The sequence below is a fragment of the Anopheles funestus genome, chromosome 3RL, assembly GCF_943734845.2.
Source record: "Anopheles funestus chromosome 3RL, idAnoFuneDA-416_04, whole genome shotgun sequence".
NCBI classification, from domain to species: Eukaryota; Metazoa; Arthropoda; class Insecta; order Diptera; family Culicidae; genus Anopheles; species Anopheles funestus.
This window is the reverse complement of record NC_064599.1, coordinates 50,659,387-50,680,475: the sequence shown is the minus strand read 5'-3', so window position 1 is coordinate 50,680,475 and position 21,089 is coordinate 50,659,387. Positions and strand designations below refer to the sequence as shown.

General features: G+C 42.1%; 1 protein-coding gene across 1 annotated transcript; it reads left to right on the top strand.

Annotated features, from left to right (window-relative positions):
* The first annotated feature begins 9,664 nt into the window (after nt 1-9,664).
* Nucleotides 9,665-21,089, top strand: LOC125769492 (uncharacterized). The gene is made up of 4 exons (XM_049438226.1): nt 9,665-9,908; nt 10,276-12,527; nt 16,391-16,528; nt 21,054-21,089. The coding sequence occupies exons 1-4, from the start codon at nt 9,665-9,667 to the stop codon at nt 21,087-21,089; spliced, it is 2,670 nt and encodes an 889-aa protein (XP_049294183.1).

Genomic DNA, 21,089 nt, shown 5'->3' with positions numbered 1-21,089 from the left:
CCTAAGGTTTCTAATTTTAAAACGTTTACAATTATAAATTTGAATTAAAATTATTTAATTCCCGTTGATAGAAATATCGTAAGGTTCAGCTTCAAATTACGAATACCATTAAGTTCTTAGCTGAATAAGATTATTTCTGGACTATTACCACAACGCTTGTCAACAATTTGATTTTACAAAATTGATATACTAAAAACAATGTACAAAGTTACTGTTTTCTGTTCTATGCTAAAAAGTGAAAAATGTCCGGATGTATTTCTCGCTTTTGTTAGCTCTATACGCTGATCTGGGTTGTGAAAAGAAAAGGAATAATGCAGAAAAATAACACAATTGGTGACTTTTTTTATTTAATAGCGAATATTTTTAAGCAACTATCAGATGTCTTGCTGTATGACGATTTATTGAATTTCATGCATTCCTTTCTTTGCACAACAAATAATAACTCGCTCGAAACATTTTACGTGTTGGTTTTTTTTACTTTATTCGAAATTCTTTCTTAATTCTCTTACATGCTTTTCATGTTCTTACATTCTACTTCTTGTTTTAATAATCTGACACACACACAATATATATATAAATCTATATACAGCTTTATTTTGTTGAGGCTTGTGTTAATTCGATATTCATTTCGATGTAATTTCAATATTTCACAACTTAGATTTAAATAGTAGAATAGAAGAAATAATGTATCACGCAACGTATCACGCATCATAGGTTTAACCTATCCCACCGCGGCCGCTTAGTCTGCTTACCATTAAATCGGCCACAACCACTCTTTAGAACCACGAGAAAAAATCATTAACACGGAGTATAAACTTCATTCTATCGTATAATTATGTTGAATAAATACCATTTCCTTCAGTTTTTGCGATGTTATTCGGCTGCGCTTTTCCGTTAAAATCTGACCTGTTTTACAGGTCATACAATCATCATGACAAGACTCTTTCTATTCTCGTTGGCGCGTGGATCGGTTTTATCAGAATTGGCATGACATCGTGTTGTGAATTGGCAGTTAGCAATATAATTATTCTAAAACCAACAAAGTAAAGCCTTTTCAAACAAAACTACAATAAAATAGTTATATTTCATCTCAGATTAATAGGTAAGTTTTCATAGCGTCGTTTCGTGTGTTTGTAGATTTCAATCAAATGCTTAGACCAGAATCGAGTTTTAACAATGAATCCTCCATTCCAGGAATTTAAAGTGCATTTCAGGCATCAACGTGTACCATTAAATTTCACCGCAGATTATTAGGTAAGTTTTCAATGCGTCGTTTTGTGTGTTTGTTGGTTTCAATCAAATGCTTAGTACATATAAGTATCGAGCTTTAACAATGATTCATACATTTCAGCAATTTTAAATTATCACATATAACGCCACCAACGAGTGATATATGGCTGAACTTCCTAAAATGCGAAGGAGGAGCAAAGTGTCGCTATTGTCAGTGTGTTAAAACTTTAACAATGGCTCAACTTTAAACCTAAAACGACACATCAATCGCAAGCATCCGACTGTACCAAAGTACAGAACACAGCAGCCGTCCACATCCTCTGTAGAAGAACCGATATTAGAAGAAACACCACACCCGATAACTACTTCAAATACCGTAAGCAACTATTTTAGGTCCATAAAACCTATATGCGCCAAAAGTAAGGAAAAGTTAGATTCACTTCTACTGCTAATGATTTGTAAAGAGTACTACCCATTTTCAATGGTTGAAGATCATTATTTTAAAACATTTGTTGAAACTCTAAACCCTAACTATCAAATGCCATGTAGAAAAAGAATTGCAAACGCTGCATTACCAAGGTTATATGCTGAGTCATTTAACCAAGTAAAAACAAGACTAGTTCAGGCAGAAACCATTGCATTAACGGCAGATTCCTGGACAAGTATAAACAACACAAGTTATGGTGCATTGACGGCACACTACATTAATGAGGATAATAATACATGCTCAAACTTATTGGAGTGCGGAGAGGTATCGCAAAGTCATACAGCAAAAAATGTAGCAAATTGGATAAAATCGGTCACAAAAAGCTTTGATATTGAAAAAAAATATTTATTCTGGTAACGGATAACGTTGCTAACATGAGAGCGACCGCCGATATACTAAACATAGAACACTTGCCATGCAGTGCTCTTTCGCTAAATTTGGTAGTGCAGAAAGCTATTCATGAAACCATTAAAAAAACAGTCGAAGAAGCAAAAAATGTTGTAATGTACTTCAGAAAGAGTTCTAAAGCTACTGCAAAATTAATAGAAATGCAAAACAATTTAAACCATCCTCCCCTAAAATTGAAGCAGGATTGTCCGACGCGTTGGAACTCTACGTATGAAATGTTAAATAGATAAAAAATATAATTCCATTGGTTTCCTGTCTTGCTGCTATCAATATTCAATCAAAGCTAGGAGAAAACGATTGGATAGTAATAGAACAGGCTACAAGTGTTCTTGAAATAGTAAATGCTATCAGGAATTAAATAATAGGTGAAAAAATAGTTACGCTTTCAACGATGGGCGTTCTTATACGATCTTTACTAAAAAAGGCTTCAGAAAAAAATAAAAATGAAAGCTTGTGCAAGAAAGTATCTGACCTATCCAAAGCAATTGTTAGTGGTATTAAAGAACGGTTCAACACGATCTTTGATTTTAAAATTATTTGTAGCGCCATAATCTTGGATCTTTAAATCGCGGAAGGGTTTTTAGGAGATACTGCGCAGTATGAATCTACCTACAAAAACTTAGTTAGCAGACTAATCCCATTACAATCGGATACAAATGATTCCGATGAAGGTTCAGACGAAGAAAGCACAGGTAGAAACGATGTTTGGAAAGCGTTTGTATCCCATGTACAGCGGCCCATTACTAATTTTAACTCAAGAATATCTGCCGTCTCTGAACTTGATAAATATTTATCTGTTAAAAAAATTAAAATCAAAGAAGATCCTCTGCGTTGGTGGCACACCCGAGGAGAAGTATACCCTGCCTTACACAGATTTGTAAAAAAATATTTGTCAATTCCAGGTCAATACCAAGACCGAAGTAGAGTTATATCCGGAACCTTCTTCCAAGCATGAGCCAACAATGGCAACAACAATAGTCAACTCTAGTACTTGATCGTTTTGATCTAAAAGGTTTTTGAGCATAGATGTTCTTCAAATACGTTTTAGCAGGTATATTACTCCTTGATGGTTGATAGGTTGAATCAAGCTCATTACGTTTGCTGGTAGAAACTTTACCTTCATCATTCCGTTATGCATCGTCAGAATTGATTCGTTAGGATGTGATGGATCATTCACCAATATCAAAAACGCTTTTTGGTTTAGGCCTTTTGATGTTAAAAAAGCCACCTCTGGCGCCCATACATTTTTGAACCAATTGAGAAAAATTTATTTAGTCATCCAGGCACTTTTTTGGCTATAATAATGAACCGCTAAATTATTTACATTAATACATTTAAATGCCCTACGGTTTTTAGATTTCCCAACCACTACCGATTTAAACTTATGGGTTCCAGAAGCATTTGAGCAACACAGTGCAGCGATACGCTCCTTCGCAGCTTTAAATTCATAAGCAGATTTTTCTTTGCCACCTACTAATGTGTGTTTAGGAAGATATTTCCAGTTTAGTCCAGTTTCATTTACATTATACAGCTGATCTAAACATATCTCTTCTGTGCTTAAAATTTACTCTTACGCTAACGTGTCTTAATGGCCCTGGTTTTACTCTAACGTGTCGAAATGACCCTTTCACGGTGTTCCATCTTGGAATAATTTTTTATGTTTACTTGACCGAAATGTAAACAAATTTTGGTCAAGCAAGCTTTTGGTCAAGTTTGAAACACATGTAACGTATAACTACGTAGGAGGAGAATTGCAAAGGAGGATAAAGAGAACTATAGTGCTACAAAACTGCGTCAGGAGTGTTTCTGAATGTAATAAATGTATCCGCCGGTACTGTCTGGCTCCTGCTATGCGTACTGTTTGTCTTGTGTTTTCGTTGTGTTGGAATACATGCGTACCGCTGTATTCCGACACTTGTTGTCAGCGGGACCCAGCACTCACGATCGCAGAGAGCGATACGAGGGAGAGTGAGTGTGGGATAGTAGGGCAGTGCGTGAGAGGTCAAGGATGAGTAGCAAGCTAGAAGAGTAGAGAAAAGGACTAATTTTTTTGGCGCACGTAACCACGCGCCTAAAAGAACAAATAAATCGTGCTTGCCTAAAATACCAGAATCTAGCTCTCGTCAGCTTCTATCTCTAACATTCCAAAATATTATTCCTAATCGTTCGAGTGATCGTTTGTCAGTGGACTTTACTTTAGTAACGTGATACATTTGTGTACGCGAAGTAAAAGTGAAGTGTTGTGCTACGAGCATTGAACTGAGTGGTGAAAAGGACAATGGATCAAGCACAGGACTCGCATGTGCCACGGGACGCACAATCCACTCCCGTGACGAGACCGGCGGCGGGGCGCGAGGGCGTCCGAACTCCTAACAGAGAGTCGTCTGTCTCGGGACTGCCATACGAGACTGCAGGAGAATCCACGCCGATGGCCGGCACGAGCAGGTGTGTCACAGACTGTGACGCGATACCACAAAGGCAAGTGCAGGACGGGTCAGCGGCATCCGTAGCAGTAACCACAAGGTTTATTGGTGAATCGTACCACGATTCCATGCGACACAACGACCACGTGCAAGAACGAGCGATTACGTGGACGCCGTCGGAAGAGCGGCGACAAAGGAGAATCGAACTTCAGCGCAAGCTTCAAGAGCTCGAAAAAGCGGAAGAATGGTGCAGGAGCATCATTCTCACGGCCTCCAGGTTATGACTATAGGTGGGCACGCGAGCCGGAGTTCGAGGAATGGGTAAAAGGTATGGAGGAATCCATGCAACGTGGTCATCCAAAACAAAATGGCCCTTCACGGCGTCAGGCACCTTTGCCACGAGGTTGTGACGTGTTACATGATGGCGCACACGTGCCCCCGTTTGATGGCGGGCACACAGTGCACGAGGATCGCACGCACACTACGAACGTAAGGCACAGCTATCCTATGTACACTTACACTGATCGAGCTATAGGTTCTAGTAATTATTACCCAGCACCCTATATGACTACTAATCCTCTCACGCAATCGCAGTTCCTTAGCCAAAGTCAAATTTCGGCTCGTAAAGGCGTTCCACGTGATTTACCGCTATTCTCAGGCGCTGTAGACGCCTGGCCCCTTTTCATCGCAACTTACACGCGGACAACTGCTATGTGTGGGTATACCGACGATGAGAATTTGGTTCGATTGCAACACGCGCTGCGAGGTGTTGCAAAGGAAACGGTTGGCCATCTATTGGCGTTCCCTGATGGGCTGAAGGAAGCGATAAACACACTACAGGCGCGATTCGGAAGGTCGGATTTGATTGTGGAATCGATGGTGGAAAAAATCCGTAGAATGGTAACACCGAAGATAGATAGGCTGGAGACGTTAGTAGAATTTGGGTTTGCAGTCAAGCGATTGATAGCAGCGGTGCATGCGTCGGGGCTTAGGGGCTACATGTATGATGTGGCTTTGTTGGAAGAACTCGTAAAAAAGCTACCTTCAGTGTTGCGCATCGAATGGGCGCGTCATCGTAAACACTTACGTGAAGTAAATTTATACGAGTTTGGCCTATCGATCGTGAGAGCCAAAGACGGACAGGTGAGACAGGCGACAATCGAAACGGTGAACGGAACGTATGTGCGACCTACTCACGAAATCGTCAAGCTAGACATAGTAGTTCAGGGAATGCGAGTATCCGGGCGAAGAAAGCGGATAGACGCTTGACGCGTGACCTAATGTATAACAAGTAGGGCGGATACACTGACAACAAAACAAAAGTGCAACCACAGTTGCGAACAGTGATGCACTCGAGGGACATTGTTGGAATACATGCGTACCGCTGTATTCCGACACTTATTGTCAGCGGGACCCAGCACTCACGATCGCAGAGAGCGATACGAGGGAGAGTGAGTGTGGGATAGTAGGGCAGTGCGTGAGAGGTCAAGGATGAGTAGCAAGCTAGAAGAGTAGAGAAAAGGACTAATTTTTTTGGCGCACGTAAACACGCGCCTAAAAGAACAAATAAATCGTGCTTGCCTAATAAATACCAGAAATACCAGAATCTAGCTCTCGTCAGCTTCAATCTCTAACACGTTGCGTTGCCCTTTGCTAAATAGTTGGATAAGCATTTTATTTGCTTTTGGTATGATAATAAACAGCTAGAAAACTGAAATTTTACGATGAAATTAGTTTAACCGTGTACAAGTTTCTAATCAACTGATTCCATTCGGTCAAGTATACGTCAAACTAGTGCTGATTTTCTACTTCTTTACATTTATAAAAACAGAGTTTTTACCAAAATGGGCAAGGTATAAACATTATAGAAGGTAAAGTGGTCTAGAGCATGGGGCGGCCCGGTGGTGCATGTGATAAGGGCGCCTGTCCACACGGCAGGACCGGGTTCAAACCCCATCCGGACCGTCCCCCCGTAGCATGGACTGACTATTCTGCTACGTGGTAAAATAAGTCTTGATACGGTCAGGCCGTTCTAACCGAGTAAAAAAAATAGAGCAGAGGTCTAGAGCAAATTGATATTTCTCCACTTTACAGAACGCTTCTAGGGATATTCAGGGAAAGAGCGCATGAGAGGGGGGAATGTAGATGGAGGAACATGAACAAATTTTTTCATCGTCAGTTGTTTGCGTGTTGCTTCTCCTACTGGTATTTTGAAAACGATTTTGTAGGCTTTGAATTGAAAATGTTTTGCGAATGTTTTTTCGGTGGTTAAATTTTTTGTTGTAGTGTTATTAATTTATTATGTTATGTTATTATTAATATTAATATTGCTTAATGTATAAAACATGTTTTAATATGTGATATTTACTACAGCTTGGTGAACGAGTAGATTCTAATTTGAGAACTACAATATTGTGTGACTGAATTCTAGAACATTAGTTAAACTTTATTTAGTTAGTTAGTTGGTTCAAGTTGTTCTTGTTCTATTACTTTTTTACAGCCCTTATTTGGCTTACTCATAAGACTCATAAATTTCGGTACATTTAAACATTTTATTGCTTTACGATGCCTGCTCCATGTGTCGTTTCTTGCTGTTCCAATGGTACCAATGGTTCCAAATTGGTACACAGCCAAAAATATGCATTGGAGATTTTCATCCATGCTTTTCCAAAACATGACCCTTTACGAGACGCATGGGTTCAGTTTTGTAATCTGGAGGAAAATGGGAAACGGTCGTGAAAGGACGTGATTTGTTCAACACATTTTCAAGAAAAAGATAACCACATGCCCCAGAACACTGTTGGTGGAAAAGCATTGGGAAGAAAATTTTTCCCAAGTGGTAAGTTTACTTAAGGTTCCTCGGATTGTAAGTATGTATATATTATATTTAATCAACACAATTGATTTCGCTATTGCGGATCTCGAAAATGGCGAAAACATTGTAAATGTTAGCCCTTTAGCATCAAGATTGGTAAGTGACAATTCTTTGTGCATGGGAAAATGCACATATGTTACAAAGATTTTCACATAAGTGGTTATGCTACGAGAAGCTTATAACAAGCTGGAAGCTTCGTTAAATGTTTTAGCCTCAGAAAATGTTAACATTAAGCGTAAAAATGATGACCTTCAAAAGGAATTAGAAACACCTAGAAAATCTGATATTCAACCCAGTGATCTCATTTTAAGATTAAAGAATATGCTAAAAGACACATTGTCTCCAAATCAAATTGATTTGATAATCAAGGAGAAGAAACGTTTCAAATGGACCGAAGAAGAAGTAGGGAGAGCTCTTACTCTCCGATATTTTGGAAAAAAAGCATACGATTATATGGCAAAGGATATGAATTATCCATTACCGTCTATATCTACCTTACAAAGATATGCTAGGACTATAAATTTAAAAGAAGGCTGTCACGTGCGCGAAGCTAACCGATCGCGGTCAGCAGTTCCTATTCTTATTGTTCACGTGTACACGCGTACACGATCGTCATGATTTCGATATCGAGCGTGTCATATTCTCCGTTGGCGACAAAGGCATTTTGGAAGATGTTATTTGTTTTATGGGGAACTTCGTGTGCAGTTTAGGTAGGAAGGATGCCAAGTGCATATTAAGCTTCGATGAAATGAAGATAGCAAATGCAATGGAATATGATCCTGCCGCCGATGAAGTTATTGGTCCATACAATAACATACAAGTTGTCATGGCTAGAGAACTGTTCCGAAATTAGAAGCAGCCAATCTATATCGGCATTGACAAAAAAATAAGTAAAGAAACTATGCTTGATTTGATAAAACAGTCGCAGTGTGACAGCCGCCGTGAATAGATTTGTTTTTTGAAATCTTTTTCATAAGCGACACGCAGCGTAAGATGGTGGTACGCGTGAACACCGTTAAGATGGATTTCTCGGGCGTACCAAAACCAACCTACATCGAAGTCCACAATTTTGTGGAAAACAGCCTAAAACTAAGCGTACAGGAAGTGGTGATGCTAATGAATGAAGGCAGCAAATGCCACTATAGTGGAAAACGAAAAAACCTACAAGCTACCAGTGACCATAGCAGACGGAGCGGTAGAAGTCAGGGTATACGATGCACCTGAAGAAGCATATGAAGAAGACATAACCAAACTACTATCAAACTACGTAGAGGTGAAAACAATATAACCAACCACGTGGGAAACAAACTACAAATACGCGATCAAAACTAGCGATTATACAGTCAGAACAAATGTGGAGAACCACATTCCATATATACTGTTCCTGGGAGGGGAACATAAAATATTAATCACATATCAAACCCATAATCACTTGTGCAGATTCTGCAATCGCAAACTGCACCCAGGAGTTTCATGTGCCCAAAATAGGTAGACGTATGCAGAAGCTATGAAGGCACAGAGCGTAAACTCTACCACCACATCGAGTCAACAAGAATTTACTATGCTACCGCTCAAACCCAAGCCAAATACAACACAAATAACACCAACACCAATTACAAGAAAAACCTTAGAAGAACGCATTACGATGATACAAGCGGACATAGACATTGTCCGCATATTTACAAGCAATATTACATGCAATATTTACAAGAATTAGTTACAGGAAATAATTAGGATTAATTGCATGAAATATTTCACGGACGAACTGAAAGGGGATTAGTTAATTGGACTTGTCATCTAGGGCTGGAAATGAACTTTAGTATTAAGCAAAATGAACACTGTACGAATGAACTTGACAGACGAATAAACAGTTGCAATCAGAACGGCGCGAAGTCTACCACGGCAATTTCTTCGGAAGGAAATTTAGAACTTTGTAATTTTTCACGTCCCAGTTTTTAGTGAGATTTTCTCACATTTTTTGGTCCTTCGAACCGGATTAGTGAAAGTTACGGAGTTTTATAGTTTCATCGCTCTGCATCAAGAGTTCGGTCGGTAAAAAGCTCTGCATCAAGAGCAAGGTGTATATTCTTCGTCGCGTCGTTTCACGCCATCGCGCTTCGCTCTGCATCAAGGGCAACGGCCAACGGTTTCAGCGCCATCGTTTTTTGAATTTGCGCGCCAACCTTAAACGTTTTTCTTTCGTGTGTTAATTTCGTCCCGTGAGTGTTTTCATTTCGCATAATGGATAAAAAAATAAAGGCTGCTCAGCTGAAAAGGAGAATAGCGGTCGAAAACATAAGTGCCCTCGAACGGTTCCAAGCGCAGTTTTCGGGAGATGACGCCAAGCAAATCCCGGAGGCGTTAGAAGACTTGGAACGTCATAAGGAAGGGTTCTTCGCCGCGGTATCGAAGCTGGAAGAGCTCGACGACAGCAATGAGGCGATCGAAGCGTGCATTATGGAGAGGATCAACATCGAGGAGCGATGTAAGAAGCTCAAATCCTTCTTACGGGATAACCTTCGACGGGAGGAAGGTGCACTAAACGATACATCGGCTTTGGCTTCTTCGACGCTTGCGTTTGGTCGGCCAAACGCACCGCATCTACGCCTTCCGAAGATTGAGTTGCCATCCTTCGATGGCGACCAAACGAAATGGCTATCTTTTCGCGACCGCTTCATCGCGATGATCGACGCTTCACCGGAGCTTCCTTCAATTGCGAAGCTCGAGTATTTGCTGTCGGCCTTTAGGGGGGGAAGCGGCGCTTCCCTTTGAGCACACCCAATTAACCGCGGACAATTATTCAGTGACTTGGGCGGCGCTACTCAAACGATATGATAATCCGCGTTTACTAGTGCGTGAATACTATCGCAAGTTGCACTATCTTCCGGCAGTGCAATCGGAGAGTGTAGAAAAGCTTACTTGCTTAGTGGACGAATTTTCGCGATATGTGAACGGTTTTGTGAAGTTAAATGAGCCGGTGGATTCATGGGACACGCCATTATCCAACATGCTACTAATGAAGTTGGACCGTGCGACACTTTTAGCGTGGGAGAAACATTCAGTGCATTTTCCAAAGGACCGCTACAAGGAAGTGATCGCATTTGTGCAAGACAGGATACAAATCCTGAAATCAACGAACAACTTCACGAGTGATACAAACGATAGTGCGAGTAAGGTGGCCGGCACATTTCGATCTTCAGCGTCACGTAGATCGATTGCACAAGCTGCTTCTTCACGATCATTTCCCCCTAGTGCTCCGACCCACAAGTGTCCTTTGCAGTGTGTCGACAGTCACCTTCTAAGGAGCTGTCCGGTGTTCACCGGTAAGGATGTGAATCAGCGTCGTGAAATCGTGTCATCCAAGCATCTGTGTTGGAATTGTTTGAGTGATTCCCACCAGCTGAAGGCTTGCAAATCGGACTATGCTTGCCGTACATGTCGTCAGCGGCATCATACGCTGCTACATGTTCCTGCAAGTTCAACGGTGGCGATGACACTGCAAGACAATGCTGGGATGGTGTTTTTGGAAACGGCGCTGCTTAACATCGTGGACGATTACGGTGTGAGGCATGAAGCAAGGGCGCTGCTCGATTCGGGTTCTATGTCGAACTTCATCTCCGAGTCGCAGGCTCGGAAGATGCTCGGAACACCTCGGAACAAGGTAAAGGTGTCGGTCACGAGCATCGGAAACAACGTGCAACTAGTGAAAGGATCGATCTTTGCATCCGTGGAATCAAGGAGCCACGCGCATGCTTCTCAGCTCGAGTTGCTCGTTGTTGACACCCCTTTCCTGCACATTCCAACGGCGTCCATTGACGCGTCGTCGTGGATAATTCCTGGTTTGCCACTTGCGGACCCGTCATTTTATGAGCCTGGCAAGATCGACATCATCATCGGAGGAGACACGTATTGGGAGCTCCATTCTGGCCGAAAACGTTCCCTCGGCAAAGGAAAACCGTGGCTTGTAGAGACCCCATTCGGTTGGGTCGTTGCTGGCAACGTATCACCAGGTACATCGCATGAATCGCGTTTGTGCCACCTATCGACCAGCAGTTCATCTTCCATGGATTCCATAATGGAGCGTTTCTGGGAAATCGAAACGATCAGCGATGATCCGACAGTGTCAGCGGAAGAGGATGCCTGCGAGAAACATTTCGTGGCCACTACAACCAGAGATGCTTCGGGCAGGTATGTTGTTCGTTTACCGCAAAATACTAATCCTAGTATCGTTTTAGGAGTGTCGAAGGCGATCGCTGATCGTCGGCTCCTAGCGGTGGAACGACGTTTAAGGTCCAATCCTACAATGAAGGAAGAGTATAGCAGTTTTATGAAGTCGTACTCCTTCATCGGCATGTGGCGTCTAGGCCACATGAAAAGACTTACCGATCCTGTTGATGATTCATGTGAGCATTACTACCTTCCTCATCATGCGGTAGTAAAAGAAACGAGCACAACCACTAAGGTCAGAGTAGTGTTTGATGCATCGTGCAAATCGTCATCTGGATACTCGTTGAACGATAGACTATTGGTTGGACCCGTCATTCAAGACGACCTCTTCACGATAATCGTTCGTTTTCGATCACGCGCAATCGCCTTGTCAGCCGATGTCGAAAAAATGTACCGCCAAATTCGCCATGATGAAGACGATCATCGGTATCTTCGGATTCGGTACAGAGAAGATCCGACTCAACCCATTCAAACCTTCGAACTACAAACGGTCACCTACGGCACCGCATCCGCACCATTTTTGGCGACTCGTACACTGAAACAAATTGCCTATGACCATCAGACGCTGTATCCAAGGGCGGTCAACGCAGTTATTCACGATTTCTATGTGGATGACTTGCTAACGGGAACAGAAGAGGTGTTGGATGCAATCGAAATGCGGAAACAAATTTCTGAGATGCTCAATTCTGCTGGCTTCTCGTTAAAGAAGTGGGCATCCAACATGCCAGAAGCACTCAAAGGCGTTCCACCAGGCGATTTGGCAAATAATTCCACACATGAGTGGAAAGATCCACAATCCGTATCAACCCTGGGACACGTGTGGGAACCAGCAGTTGATATGCTTCGGTTCCGGATCGATCTACCACCGGCTGTGACGGTATTAACGAAGAGGCTAACTCTGTCATATATTGCCAAAATATTTGACCCACTCGGTTTGTTGAGCCCCACCATCGTCATAGCCAAGCTCTTTATGCAACAATTGTGGTCCTTGAAGTCAAACGGAAAGACTTGGGACTGGGATAGTGAGCTACCATCACATCTCTAACAGGAATGGACGGCGTTTCATTCGAAACTACACTCGCTTCGGGAAGTACGCATTCCTCGATTTGTATCACTTCGAAACGCGACCAATCTACAATTACACGTGTTTGCGGATGCATCACAAGTAGCGTATGGTGCTTGCTGCTACATCCGGACAGAAGGTCCGTCAGGTTTTTCGGTGCATCTATTGGCAGCTAAATCAAAGGTTGTGTCACTGGCAAACACCAACTCAATCGCCAGACTTGAGCTTTGTGCGGCAAGATTGGCAACTCAACTGTTCCGGAAGGTCAGTCAGTCCCTCAACGGTCCCTTTGAAACCTTTTGCTGGACTGATTCCATGACCGTATTACATTGGCTAAGGTCGTCACCGCGGCGCTGGAAGCCATTCGTCGCCAATAGGGTTGCACAAATTCAAGCTGAAACACAGATCAAGTGCTGGAAGCATGTTCCGGGTGTAGACAACCCAGCAGACGATGTGTCGCGAGGTCTGCTTCCAGACAAATTGCGATCATGTCATCGATGGTGGCATGGGCCATATTGGCTTAGTGGCAAGGAGGAAATCTGGCCTGATAGAGAACCTGCAATAGAAGAAGATGTATCAACGGTTGAAGAACGAGTGGCTCAGATACAAGTTACTGCGTTGGCAACCAGCAACGAGTTCAGCAGCACTTTGTTTTCTCTTCTTACCAAAAACTACGTCGAACCACAGCGTACTGTCTGCGTTACATCCAGTGTTTGCGGTCAAGCAAATCCTCAGAAAGGGCATCAAACCTCTCACAGATGCCAATTCAAGAACTCATTACATTAGTACCACCGCTGACAAAGGATGAGTTGGAGCAAACAGAGTTTCGGTTATGCCACCTAGCCCAGCAGGATTCGTTCTCGGGGGATATTATCGAGTTGGCTGTAGTGTATGTGAGATTAAGATAATATGTATGTATAAGTGTAGTAATAAGGATAGTTTGTAAGTAGTGCGTAAGGTCAGGTCAGTCGATTATTGTACGTCAAACAATAAAGATACGTCGGTCAAAACGCAACATTGGCAAACGGTCGAGAGTTGCCACGTAGTTCCAGGCTAAAATGGTTATCGCCATTCATCGATCCGATGGGAATTTTACGTGTTGGGGGCCGGCTACGCCACGCACAAATGGAAGATTCGTCGAAGCATCCGATCCTGCTCTCTTCCAAACATCAGTTAGCGGTATTAGTGGCAGTGGCACACCATCATAAGTATCTGCATGCTGGTCCGGAATTGTTATTATCCACGCTTCGTCAGCGATTCTGGATCATTGGTGGACGCAATTTGGCCAAGGCTGTTTTCCATCGGTGTCACCAGTGCTTCAAGGCCAAACCAACACTGGTAAAACAATCCGTTGCTGACCTACCGGCGTCCAGGGCTTCATCGACAAGGCCCTTTTTGGTGAGTGGCATCGACTACTGTGGGCCGATTTACCTGAAGTCGACCGTACGCAACCGAAGTCCCACAAAGGCATACATCGCTATTTTTGTGTGCTTTTCAACCAAGGCAGTTCACATCGAACTAGTAAGCGATCTCACTACCGCAGGGGAAAACTCGTAGGGGAAAAATAGCTGAACTGCATTCAGATAACGCCACCACATTTAAGGGAGCTGCACACGAACTTCATCGCATCTATGAGATGCTTAAGTGCAGCGATCGCGAACGCAACGAGATATTCAACTGGTGTGCCAATGATGAAATTCAGTGGAAGTTCATCCCACCTCGGGCACCACACTTTGGAGGGCTGTGGGAGGCAGCGGTACGGTCCGCAAAACAACATATTGTCCGCACGTTAGGAGGTACAAGCCTCACTCAGGAGGGAATGATCACTCTGTTGGCTCAGGTAGAGCAATGTTTAAACTCCAGGCCGTTAGTTCCACTATCAAGTGATCCATCCGATATGGAACCACTTACACCGGGTCATTTTCTCATAGGATCGAATATGTTAGCTTTGCCACAGTTGGATAGGAGCCAGGTGCCTTCAAATAGGTTGAAGGAATTTGATCTTGTTCAAAAACAACTGCAAAACATATGGTCACGTTGGTATCCGGAGTACCTTCAACAAATTCAGGCTCGTGCAAGGAAATATTCGGTTGATCCAGTGTCGCTAGAGGAAGGCCAAGTAGTAATCATAAAGGAAGACAATGTACCACCTACCTTGTGGCCAATAGGAAAAATCGTTGCAACCCACCCAGGAAAGGACGGTGTTGTAAGAGTTGTGACACTACGTACAGCCGCAGGGAAAGAAATAGTTCGGGCCACAGCAAGAATAGCGATTCTTCCAAACACGTTAACCGATTAAAAACAACGATAATAACACGCGGTGCAAATGTCAACACACAGTAACAGGTCAAGATAAATAGTACAAGGCACATCACAAACGCAAGTGTAGTACAATACCAGTTATTTATTGGCTAAAGAAATTCCTTCTTTGGTGGCCGGGAATGTCGAAAATACAGTAAGAATTTCATGCAATATTTACAAGAATTGGTTACAGGAAATAATTAGGATTAATTGCATGAAATATTTCACGGACGAACTGAAAGGGGATTAGTTAATTGAACTTGTCATCTAGGGCTGGAAATGAACTTTAGGATTAAGCAAAATGAACACTGTACGAATGAACTTGACAGACGAATAAACAGTTGCAATCAGAACGGCGCGAAGTCTACCACGGCAATTTCTTCGGAAGGAAATTTAGAACTTTGTAATTTTTCACGTCCCAGTTTTTAGTGAGATTTTCTCACAGACATCGAAACGAACGCGTAAAAGAGCGTTATGGTCATCTCCAAACCATCCCGCTCGAATCCTACAAAGGCAGACCGGAGATTATGATTGGGCTTAATAACATCGACGTATTTACACCACTTGAAGTCGTTTCAGGAAAAAGGGGTGAGCCCATTGCAGTCAAGACGAAATTGGGTTGGTCTGTCTATGGATACACGAAGCCCGGCTTTATTAGTACCAATATAGGGCATCATCAGCGAGTGACCAACGAGGATTTGAACAATCTGCTGAAAGAGCAATATAAGCTGGAAGAATCTGTTATCTCACCCCCAAGACATTCTGCAGAAGACGCTAGAGCTATGACCATTTTAGACCAAACGACGAAACGAGTTGGACAAAGATTCGAAACTGGGCTTTTGTGGAAAAATGACAAACGTGATTTTCCGGAAAGTTACTCAATGGCAGTAAAAAGATTCAAGCAGCTGGAATCAAAACTCACAAAACAGCCCGAGCTTCGTTCGAATCTGTGCCAACAAATAGAAGAATATCAACACAAAGGTTATGCGCATCCCATTACCACCGAGGAATTATTGAATACACCTCCATCTAACATCTGGTATCTGCCAATAAACGCAGTGGTACATCCGAAAAAGCCGAACAAAGTACGAGTAGTTTGGGATGCTGCTGCTACTGCGCATGGTGTTTCATTGAATAGTGAACTTCTTTCAGGTCCTGATCTTCTGGTTCCTCTAATGCAAGTTATCGTCGGGTTTAGAGAGAAGAGGATTGCATTTGGTGGAGATTTGAGAGAAATGTTCCACCAGATAAAGATAAGAAAAGAAGATAAACAAGCACAGCGGTTCGTGTTCAGAAAAACTAAAGAGGAACAGTTCAAAACATACGTGATGGACGTTGCAACGTTTGGAGCGACTTGTTCGCCTTGTTCCGCACAGTATGTGAAGAACAAAAACGCTGAAGAGTTTAAAGATCAGTTCCCAGAAGCTGTTCAGGCCATACAGAGGAAACATTACGTGGATGATTACTTCGACAGTGTTGATACCATCGAGGAAGCGATCAAGATGGCACAAACAGTAGCTATGATACACCAAAATGGAGGATTCACAATACATAACTGGGTTTCAAATTCCAAAGAAGTGTTAGAAAATCTTGGAGAAACTTTACCATCGGCTCCTGTACACTTCAACCTGGATAAAGAGACGTCTAATGAAAGAGTCCTAGGCGTGATTTGGGACCCTAAAGATGATATGCTCTCCTTTGCTACCACGATGCGCAACGAAATGAAACCATATCTGGAGGGTCTTTTAGCTCCGACTAAACGTATCGTTACAAACTGCGTGATGGGATTATATGATCCACTTGGATTAATCACGCCATTTACTATACATGGAAAGATTCTAATACAACATCTGTGGCGATCAAAGTGCGAATGGGATGAGGAGATAAATGACGATGCTATAACACTGTGGCGCAGATGGATAGAGCTATTGGTGAAAATTAAAAGCATTAAGATTCCGCGATGCTATCTTGGTACGACACACTCCAACGCGACGAAATCAATAGAGCTACACATTTTTACAGATGCCAGCGAGCATGCCTACGGATGTGTTGCTTACCTTAGAATCATCACTGATAACGAAGTGCGGTGTAAATTAGCCATGTCTCGCAGCAAAGTGGCACCGTTAAAAAGACAAACAATTCCTCGGTTGGAATTGATGGCTGCCGTATTAGGAGCTCGTATCTCTCGCATCATAGTTGAAACACATTCGTTAAAGATATCCAAGTGTACATTCTGGACCGATTCTAAAACAGTCCTTAGCTGGATCAACTCGGAACAACACAAGTTTGTGCAATTTGTGGCTTTCCGCATCGGAGAAATATGGGAGTTGACGAGCAAAACTGATTGGAGATGGATACCCACAAAAATGAACATCGCTGATGTCATGACGAAATGGTCAAAAGGTCCTCCACTAGAAGTGGACGGAGAGTGGTTTAATGGTCCAGAATTTCTTCACGAAGCAGAAGAACATTGGCCAGAAAAGGATGGAGATATAGAGAACACCGAGGAAGACGCACGGAAAATAGTACTGAATCACTCAGTAATTTCAACACCACAGCTTCCAACGTGGCAAAAATTGATCCGGATAATGGCGTACGTCGGTCGCTTCATCGATAATTGCATCCGAAAGAGAAATAACGAACCGATTCTTACAATTGAAGCACCCGAAAGGCTTTCGAAGATACTAAAAAGGCATGTTTCGGCTCAGAGAATACCATTGCAACGAGAAGAACTAAAGAAAGCAGAGATAACATTGATACGACAATGTCAATGGGAAAGTTTCCCAGAGGAGATGAACATCCTGCGCACTAACCTTCAAAGTACAGATGCGTCAACAGCTAGAAAGATAAAGAAAAAGAGCGCGGTGTACAAATGTTCCCCAGTTTTGGACGAGGATGGAGTAATGCGAATGGAGTCCAGATTGACCAACAACTCTGATCTTCCATTTGATCAACGTTATCCAACGATACTGCCCAGACATCACGAGATTACAAAGAGGATCGTTCAACATTATCACAAGTGTTATGGACATGCTAACAATGAGACGATTCTAAATGAGATGCGGCAGCGATTCCACATTCCAAAACTTCGGGCAGCTATAAAAGAGGCATGTCGTCAATGTACTTGGTGCAGAGTGTATAAGTGCAAACCCCTTGCACCGAGAATGGCACCATTACCTGTAGAGAGGACTACACCGAGACTGCGGCCCTTCAGTGCAGTAGGGGTTGATTACCTAGGACCTTTAGAGGTCACCGTAGGTCGACGTAAGGAAAAACGTTGGGTTACAGTCTTCACTTGCCTAACCGTGAGGGCGGTGCATCTGGAGGTCGTCTACAGTTTGACAACTCAGTCGTGCTTGATGGCACTTATGCGATTCGAGAGCAGATTCGGAAAGGCGGATGATATCTATTCAGATAACGGAACGTATTTTAAAGGCGCCAGCAATGAACTTCAACGGATAGAAAGGGTCTTTTACGAATGCGCAGAGAAAGTCACATCAGCTACTACGTCGTGGCATTTCACCCCGCCAGGAACTCCCCACATGGGTGGCGTGTGGGAGAGAATGGTTAGGTCAGTGAAGGAGGCTATGTTAGTGTTGAATGACAATAGGCCATTAACGGACGAAACTCTTTTAACGGTTCTTGCGGAAGCGTGTGATATGATAAACTCTCGACCTTTGACTTATTTGTCAGAAAGCTCCACAGAACCAACAGCGTTAACCCCTAATCAGTTTCTAAGAGCACCTGGATCATGTTCTGCAATCTGCAATCCATATAGTTTAGCAGAGGGACTAAGAAACCAATTCAAACGTTCGCAGTTTTTAGTAGATAGAATGTGGGAAAGGTGGGCAAAGGAATATCTTTCGACCATAAATCAAAGAAATAAGTGGTTCGAGGATCAGAGAGAGCTGAACGTAGGCGATTTGGTGTTTATCGCTGAAGGGAAACGAAACGAATGGTTAAGAGCTAGAGTTGTCCAAACAATCAAAGGGAAAGATAATCGAGTGAGGCAAGTGGATGTGAGGTTAGCTAATGGGAAAATCCTAAGACGAGCGGTCATTCATTTAGCAGCTTTGGAAATTCTGTAAAGTCTATCGCAGGCAATCGAGAGACGTTACGGGTGGGGGTGTTAGCGCTGCCAGGAGAAATGAAGTTGACAGCTGTCAAGAAATGAACCAGCAGACTATAAACAAAGATTTAGCTAGGGCCGCGGCTGAAAAAGACACACAGCAGTTCAGTAGCACAGAGAACGTCAGAGGCTAAAGACGGTCACTATTTTGAGTTTATTTTTTTTCGTTTATCTTTGTGTAAAAAAGTCATAATAATAAACGGCATCATTAAAAACTTCAAAATCGGCCTACCCTTTGTTACGTCAGTAACACTAATAAAATACTAATTCATGTAAATTTGTTATTTGTATTGGTTTTTTAATATAAAAGTTAAAATGCGCTTATAGGAATTTTTCTCCAAAAAATGGGGTTTCTTCTTTAAAATAAGTGTTCGGAACATTAAACAAACCATTTTTGGTGCAATAATCTTGTTATTTGAATGCCTTTCATATGACATATTAAGGATTTGCAATAAGAGTTAAATTGAACGTGCAGGTCAAAAATTGTATGTGCGCTTATAGGAATTTCTCGTACTGTATATGAGGAAGCTGGGGTAGATCCTTCGCTGCCCGATGTTGTTGAAATGGAACGAATCAACAACTCTGTGTTACAAGAACCAAGTGCAGTTATAAATTTAGCCGAACAGGAACAGGACGGTTTAGAATATATTGTAGGTTATATAGCTCAAAAATTCAAAGACAAATACCCGAATTTGAAATTAGGCACATATACTTACAACAATGCCGAGGATTACAGCTATTGTCGACCAACATCTTTTGTCGATCATTTATCTGTTGGTGGTTTGTACAAACCATCAAATGAATTTTTGAATCAGTGCATGAAAATGGAAGAAATTTTAGGAAAAGAAAATGGAAGAAACAACAATATCGATAATTATTAAAAACAAACATGTTCACGTGTTAACAGCAGTAAATCAATCTTTCAACGCAGACGTTATAAACATGCGGCTTGAGCTACCAGAAACTGGCATGTCGAAATCAATTGCTTATACCTACCTAAAAATCCGACGCGGACAGACAAAGAAACATGCTGCTTACTAAAAATCTAGCGCACAGAGCAGGGAAATGTGTGCAGCTAGCACAAACTGAATAGAAAAAACCCAGTATCCGTTTTGATAATGAACATACGCGCCAACACCGGAAGACGACGGATAAAGCAGCAGCCATGTCTGATATTTTTCGATTGCTCAATAATTTGAAGTCATGTTATGTGCAAGGAACAAATGTAATCGTGTATGGGCCGCTCTTTGCCTTTCGTGGGGGCACTGGTTTTACTCAGTTCATAACTTGCTCAAGTCTAAACTTGCTAAATACGGAATAAAAGTTCGGTGGGTTTGCGATTCCGTATCATCGTACTATCTAAAAGGCCAAATAAGGCATGGTAGCATCAGGTAAATACATAAATACAGTGAACCCAAAAAGTATTCGTCTACCTGAATGTTTGACACAAAAAGGCGAATTGTGGACTATAACCACGCCCCAAAAGGAATGGCGTGTTACCACTTAGTTACTCCAAAACTCAAGTAGACGAATACTTTTTGTGCATGTAACAAATGAAATTCTTAGTTTTGGTTCTATTATTATTATTATTTTAATATTTTATGGCCATATTTTGTGAAAAAAGTATTAATTGGTTGACCTGCTATCAAACCCTAACGATCATTTTAATGTCCCATGCGTATAACGTCCACAATTCGCCTTTTTCTGTCAAACATTCACGTAGACGAATACTTTTTGCATTCACTGTACATAGTTTATTCTAATTCTAAAACAAATGTACAATTAAATTTATCAGATACAGGTACAGAGCTTTTCAATGAAAGTTCAGTAAAATGGTGATATAGCCGTTTGATACTGACTGATATTGTGCAAACATTAACATTGATTTTCTTTCTTTTGTTATGCATCAGATGAAAGAGAATGACATCAAGAAGAACGTGTGGTAA

Excerpts from the sequence above, each read along its gene's own strand:
- LOC125769492 (XM_049438226.1), top strand. The coding sequence starts at position 9,665 with ATGGATAAAAAAATAAAGGCTGCTCAGCTGAAAAGGAGAATAGCGGTC. Across the intron at positions 12,528-16,390 it reads ATCTACCACCGGCTGTGACG|TATGTGAAGAACAAAAACGC; the intron begins GTATTAACGAAG and ends TGTTCCGCACAG. Across the intron at positions 16,529-21,053 it reads CGATCAAGATGGCACAAACA|ATGAAAGAGAATGACATCAA; the intron begins GTAGCTATGATA and ends GTTATGCATCAG.